Source organism: Chrysochloris asiatica, unplaced genomic scaffold (genome assembly GCF_000296735.1).
Source record: "Chrysochloris asiatica unplaced genomic scaffold, ChrAsi1.0 scaffold00388, whole genome shotgun sequence".
Taxonomy (NCBI): Eukaryota; Metazoa; Chordata; class Mammalia; order Afrosoricida; family Chrysochloridae; genus Chrysochloris; species Chrysochloris asiatica.
In genome coordinates this window covers 1,494,354-1,502,030 of record NW_006408906.1, presented here as the reverse complement: position 1 = coordinate 1,502,030, position 7,677 = coordinate 1,494,354, and the positions used below count along the sequence as shown (strand labels likewise).

The following is a 7,677-nucleotide window of genomic DNA, read 5'->3' as shown; positions in this document are numbered from 1 at the left end:
ACCGCATAACAAGGATGAACATTGAGGACATTATGCTGAGTGAAATTATTCACAAAATGACAAATACTGCATAGGACCAGTATTGTAAAAGATTAAGAAAAAGTACCCACACTAAAAGGGAAAAAAAAAAAAAATTTGTTGATTACTGGGGTGTAGGGGATGAGGGGAAGGATGGAAATGTGGAGTGCAAGGTAGGGAATAGATACAAGATAGTTTGGGTGCTGGGGGGAAGGCAATACACTAGAAGGGGGAGGGGAATGGAAGAGCAAGTGGATGGGAGAACATTTAGACATGTTTGCATGGGCTAAGTGGGAGAGAGTTAAATAATGATGTATGTATAACCTTGGAACAACAGGGCACTGGGATACAGGGATTGAGGCATGGCTTGAATGGATAAAAGAGAGGGAATAATGTTTAGATGCTTGGATGACTTTTGAATCTTGGTTCCCTTTGCCTATGATTGTAAAATAGACACTTGAAGGGGAGAAAAAGGAATAGCCAGAAATATTACCATAGAAAGCTTGTAAGTCCGTCTTTAGCCTATAACTGATTGGAATACCTAAAACGGGGCTGGAACTTGCCCAGGGAAGAAGGCTTCCTGTGGAGCCTTTGCATTGGTGGAATCTGGATCCCCATCCAGAATCTTTTGAGGTGTAACATTTCCACTTGAAAGGCCAAACAGACCAGTCTGGAGCTGCTAGAAGAAAATAAGATACTTTTTGAAAGAAAGACTGGCAGGAAAAATCAAAAACAATAATTGCAGTCTGATTGACTACTACAAGAACAAGCAAATTGTTTTCTGGGGAGTCATCAAGGCAAGGGGTAGGGTCCCCTGAGGGAAAACTCCCTTCCAAGACTGAGACTCAAGGGGAATACTCAAGCAGGCATATGGTCTTGCTGGTGACCATGTTGGTCTACCGATAAGGAAAAGTGGGGGAAAACTAGCAATGAAATTGTGAGCTAAATCAGACCATATTCAACAGACTCTTGTCCACCTGGATTGATAACTGGTTGGCCAGCAGTGTGGTGAGACCTAGGGACTGCTGGACCCAGGGTCAGGGATATGGCCTCAGAGGACTGGAGGGAGAGTTAAGTGTCCAGCTGATATGAAGTGAGGGGAGTTGCACAAGAATACCCATATTTGCAGTTAGCACCCATTTGACCTGGCTTTAATGGCTGGATGATCAGAACTCGACTAGAGGAAGAAAGAAGAGGAAAAAAAAAAGAGTAATCTGCTACAATTTGATGAACTTGACCTTCACTTATGCATGTAGTAACTCAAAAGAGAGAACGAATCTTTATAGCAAGGATCATTCCACCCCCTCAGTACACAGGGTTGACAGGGATGGGCAACTTAGACATTGGCTACCCAAAATGGGGGACTACAAAGGCACCAAGTGACTGGCTTACAAGTTTTCAAGAAGGAGCCTAGTTTCAGAAGGTAAGAGGGAAGGTAGAATCTCCACTGAGTGTTTTCCAATCTGTCTGGACTGTCAAAGGAAATGGGGATAAGACTCTTGAGGTTCAATAGTGAATAACTGTTATCAGGAGTGTTGCAAATGTACAGGTAGATGATTTGTAACAAAAGAAGAGTACTGGTTGATCTTGCAATCCAGGAGTGGAGGACCCTGGGATCATCAAGATAGAAGCGCAGAGTGTGGGACCCTATCCAGAGAAGCAGTGACACCAGATATGGAGGCAGAAATGATGACATGGAGGGATGGAGTGGCTAGGGACCTTCCACTCAGGGAAGGAGAGAGGCTGTGTGCTGATGGCCTGGGGGTGGGCTTGCAGGATGTGCCCTTTGGTTGTTTAAATGGTTGCATATTCCTGAATGCTTCAGTGGACATCCAAAAAATAAAAATAAAAATTGGAATGGAAGCAAATGCTGTTGAATGATGATGCATGGAGGGGATTGTAATCATTGCAGTGAAACAAAATACGATAGGATGAATGTAAAGCTGATGTTCTCCCATGTAATCTATCACCCACTTCACAATAAAAGCTTAAACAACAACAAAAAAATAATGATATCTCTTGTTCTAAGTCCCTTTATAAATTTCTGGCAGCCCCTAATGATGTATTTCTCCAACAGTTTTTGAGTTTTCTGCAGCAAAAACTTACTTGTGTAAATTAATGATACTGTTTGTTAATTTCAGCATTGCATTTCTTTGGAATGGGCATAAATATCGATCTCTTCTAGTCAGTTGGTGAGGTAGCTGTCTTCCAAATGTCTTGGCATACACCAGTGAGTGTTTCCAATGAGCACTTTCAGTATTGCATCCGTTGTTGAAACCTTTCAGTTGGTGTTCTGTTAATTGCTGGAGTCTTGTTGCCATGAATGCATTTAGGGCACTGGGGGCCTCTTTCAATATCCTTGATTCTTGATCATATGTTACCTCTTGAAATGGCTGAATGTCAACCAATTCTTTTTTGTACATTAACTCTCTGTATTCCCTTCATCTTCTATTGATGCTTTCTGCATTATTCAGTATCTTGCCCATAATCATTTTAGCTTGAGAAAGTTTGAGCATATTCTTGCCTTTTTGTTTCCTAACTCCAGGTCTTTTCACATTTCATTGGAATATATATTTTTCATCTTTTTGAGATAGTCTTTTTGGATTTTCTGTTTAGCTCTTTTACTTCATCATTTCTCCCATTCGTTTTAGCTACTCAGCATGTTTAGCTACTCTACTCTATGTTTCAGAGCTAATTTCAGAGTCTCTTCTGCCACCTACTCTGGTCTTCTCTTTCTTTCCCATCTTTTTAATGACCTTTTGCTTTCTTTGTGGATGATGTTCTTGATATTATTCCACACCTCTCTGGTCTTCAGTCATTAGTATTATATCAACTTTTAATGACTGTGATTTCTAATTTATGAACTAAAGGAAAACTATTTGAGTACCTGGAGAATTCCTTAACTTCCATTTTGATGTTTGTAAATTAAAGACCAAAGAGTTATTATGGGAAGGGTTCTTGAGTTGTTGAGTGCCATTGAGTAGGTTCATAGTGATCCTATATAAGGTTTCAAAGGAGTAGCTGGTGGATTTGAACTGCTTACCTTGTGATTTGCAGTTCAATGATTATCCTACAGCACCACACCAGGATAGGAAGGGGTAGAGAGATGAAAATACCGCCTTCAAAAGTGTATAAGTCTAAGTGGATTATATTCCAGTAAACAATAATTCACACATTTTATTATTTTCCTTTAATAAAATATTTCTATGATTTTAGCAATACTTTTTTACTTACTTTCATATATCCATATTCATATTTATTATATATATGTATTTCATATATCCATATTCATATTCAATATATATATAATATGAATATGGATATATGAAATATATATTCATATATATATGAAGTCAATATTAAATAGAACTGTTGATGACTGTGATTTCTGATTTTCTTTATATAGATGATGCAGTTCTCCTTCAGTTGTTTTCCCTGTTCTTACTGTAACACAAAGTATACTGACAGGAACTCCTTTGCCTAAGACTCTCCTGTATAGTCACCAGGCCCTTTGATAAACTGGGGGAACTTCACTGGGGCAACTACTTAAGATTCACATTCTTCTTGCTCTAATCATCCCATTGGGTTTTATGATCTTAGAAATCTTTCTAGTCCCTTTTTATGCCCATCTAAAGTACTTCTTTCATGGAAAAACAACAACAAAAAAAGCACTTCTATAAATCACTAGCATAGAATACTCCACGTTTTAGAGGTGCCATGATAGATGTTGTGCATGATAGATTTCGTTCCTGATTTTAGTGGAAGGAACAGTAATTATTTTATAAAGAATAACTAAAATATTTTTGGCCACACAAGTTTCCATATGAGAAAAATAAGAAGATGGGATCTATTTGATTGAGAATGGATATACAGGCTGAAAAATGAGTTTAATATGTCTTAGTGGGCTGTAGGATAAGCACTGGACTGCTAACCACAAAGTTGGCAGTTCGATTTCACCAGTCACTCCTTGGAAATCCTATACAAGTTTTCTTTGAGTCAGAATGATTCAATGACACACAACAACAGCAAAAATATCACAAAAACAGGATACATCTCTTAAGGTTAAAAGAGTCTTTTAAGAAGAAAGACACATTTTTACTTAAAATATGTAGACTACAAACATTTGATTAATAAACCATATAATATAGGCTTATTAAATTAATGTGTAATACATCCAAAATTAATTAATAAGTAAAAGCAGTACACTTAAAGAGGGGAGAATTACCCTATTCTTTAACCTTGAAACAAAATATTTTATTTCACTGTGAAAAAACCAGAAAGATTATATGGAGTTTGAGTATGATTCAGCAAGGTAATTATTTTCTTCTTAGCAAAAGCTTAAACTCTATTCACACTCTTACAAAAGCTTTAGTTTCTTATTGAATGAAGTGCAACCCAAATCATGATAAACAGTTGCAATAGTTCAACAAGTAGAATAATATAGTATGCTATGGTATGATATGATATGATATGATATGATATAAAACAATATAATAGCTGAGATACAGTTTGAACTTTTGTTATGGAGTACAGCAGTAGTCATACCACGCTCCATTGTACATGGAATCTCTGATAGTATTGTCTTAAAAATATATTGACATACAGTAATAATAATTATAGAAAACATTCTAGTGTATAAAGTTAATATATAACTTATGAAATTCAGTGTGTTTAATGAAAAAAGGTAATCCTGGTTTCAGGGAGAGAAGTTAAAATCTGATTATATTTAATTAGTTATGTATTATATTAAGTATCATGTTCTTTAATATTTAAAAATGTATATTGTTATAAAATGTTTAAGCTATTTGATGGTAGGAATTATTTTGTATCTCATATTTCCGGTGGTACTTCAATGAGCATTTATACTTTTTTAATGTCACCTGATAGTTTTAAGTGCGGTAATTAAATTCTTCATAGACTTGGCCAAAAATGTATGATATATATACATACATACCTTTATATAACCATATATGCATGTATATTTTCATTATATACTCTTATGTTTTGAGTAAGGTTAGCATACCTTGGTTCTCAAACATTAGAGTGGATTAGATATCACCTGGAAGATATCACCTGGAAGGATTATTAAGACATAGATTACTGATTCAGTTCAGTGAATCTTCACAGGAGTCTTAGACTTGGCATTGCTAACAATTTCTCAGGTGATGCTAATGGTCCAGAGATACACATATAAGTAACAAGAAGGTATGTGATAAAAATTCCGAGAATTATTTTGAAATTCTGGGAAACTTAGAAAAAAAATCAACCACAAACATCCAACTTATAATTAACTCCTCTTTCATTAATTAGTAACCAAATTTTAAATTAATTAAATATGTGTGAAATTGTGAATTTTAATTAATTACCAAACATAATTTAATAGTATGGTAAGTTTCTAAAGATTTTCCATGTACCTAACTTTCTTGTATCATACAAATACTATTTATGAAATAGTAACATAAAATCAAAATTAAAAACTACAAATGAATTTACCTTTCCATACATGAACACACATATTCCATCATAGCATTCTGATACAAGATTTACTCAGTTATAAAAAATTCTAAGCACTCTGCCATTTGGGATATTTCAAACTTTGGGATTTTTGTTGTCTGATGTTACCAAGTCATTAGAACATAGGTCAGTGAACAAACTACCAGTGATTAAATGACAAATAAGGAACTCTGCTAGCGTAGTGGTTACGAATCAGGTTGTGAACCACAAGGTCACCAGTTCAAAACTACCAGCTGTTCCGCCAGAGAAAGATGAGGTGTTCTGCTCCCATGAAGATTTACAGCCTCGGAAACCCTGTATAAGGTCGCTATGAGTCGGAACCAACTCCAGGGCGCACAGCCACCACCACCAGATGACAAATAGAATTTGTGAACAGCTTTTGGTTAAAAATACTAAAATATTTTCTGCTTTATTAAAACTTAGTTTCTTATCATTGTGAGTATTTGAACACATTTATGTGTGGCAACATTATTTATGTAGAATCAGAATTGGACTGCAAGGCTAGTTTAAACTGCAAGGTGGCTGTTTAAACCCAACCAGCCACTCCTCAGAAACCCTATACAGGATCACTATGAGTTGACAGAATTTAATAACAACACATTACCTACCGATGAATTTCAAATATATTTCTGATTCTCTGATTTTGGATTGCTCAAATGTTCTGTGCTAAATATTGTGGGGAAAAGAACTGAAGAGCTGAACGGAAAAATTAATTTAAAACTATAAAACATTTTTATAGACTTGAATGCCTTCTATTTTCACAGAACATTGTGAAAATATACCCAATATATGAGTTTTTCCTTTTATATCACTTGCTCTTGTTAAAATGCTGTCAGTCACTTCCGACTTCAGTCCTTAGATCATTTAAAATTGTTTTAATACCTTGGGTATGGTGTTGGAGGATAAGCACTGGCTCACAAGTAGGTTTGAACCACAAGGTCAGCAGTTCAAACTCACCAGCCACTGCTTGGGACCCTATACAGGGTCTCTATGTGTCAGAACCAACTCGAATGCACTAAACAACAACAACAATTCTATCAAAATTTCTCCTTGTTATGTATTATATGTCTGATAAATGTCTGATCTATTGCATAAATCAGAGTCCTGGTGCGGTGCTGTGGGTTAATGCGCCAGACTGCAAAGCCATTTGAACTGCAAGGTCGGCTGGTCAAGCTCACCAGCTGCTCCTTGGAAATCTTATACAGGGTCGCTTTGGGTTGGAACCGACTCGACGGCACTTCGCAACACAACAACAACATTGCATAAATCAGAGAGCTACATATCTATTAATTTTTTATATGATTGAGAATTATACAAACTTTTGCCGGACTCAACTGAGCTAATTATACATTCTTCATTTTTAATTTTGGCACTTTCTGATGGCACTGAAATTAATATCCCAGGCATGAACAGCAGGGCACATTCAAAAGTGCAATTAAAGTAATGATGCAGGTGTCTGCCATGCCACCTTGGTAATCAGTCTTTTTGGTTCAGATAATCTCAAAATCATTCTCATATCCCAGGCCCGCGCTTCCTTAGTCCATTGATCTAGATGTGTAACCTCTGCTAAAGATTTATTATCAAGACATTATTGTTATTTTCTGTAACTCATATACTCACAGTCAGGAGGCATCTTTTCCATAAACATGTTGTAATATTCTTTTAGAAGTTCAAAATTTTCCTGATTAATACTTTCTTGCAAAGAGACATCACCAAATCTAAAAAATAGAAGAAAATAAAGATTATAAAATAGTACAAGAAAGTCATCGTATTTGCCTTTCCTGTAAAAATAAGTCCACTGACACTGAGAGTCAATTCTGACTCACAGAGATGCTATAAGACAAATACAACTGCTCCCTGTGGTTTCTGAGACGGCAGATCTTTGTTGGACCTGGCATTTTCATTTTTCTTCCTTGGGGCAGCTGGTGGATTTGAACCAGTAACCTTGCAGTTAGCAGGCGAATGCTTAAGCCATGGTACTACCAGGACTCCTTTTAAAATAAATGACAATAATTTCCTAAAGAAGCAATCTTTCTTTTTAGCAGCTACATTGCATAATGATGATTTCAAACATAATCCAATCTCCATTAGCAGTGACTCCACCAATCCCTTTGACATACCCAAATGTCCTCACAATCATCAAAA

The 7,677-nt window shown here is 36.0% G+C and overlaps 1 protein-coding gene across 1 annotated transcript in view; it reads right to left on the bottom strand.

Moving 5' to 3' along the window:
* The window catches only part of INPP4B (inositol polyphosphate-4-phosphatase, type II, 105kDa), a 713,554-nt gene that overhangs the window by 132,574 nt on the left and 573,303 nt on the right, over positions 1 to 7,677 (bottom strand). The window contains exon 20 of the mRNA XM_006876519.1: positions 7,153 to 7,250. Coding sequence (XP_006876581.1) covers positions 7,153 to 7,250 — 98 coding nt within the window. The remainder of the gene's footprint in view (positions 1 to 7,152; positions 7,251 to 7,677) is intronic.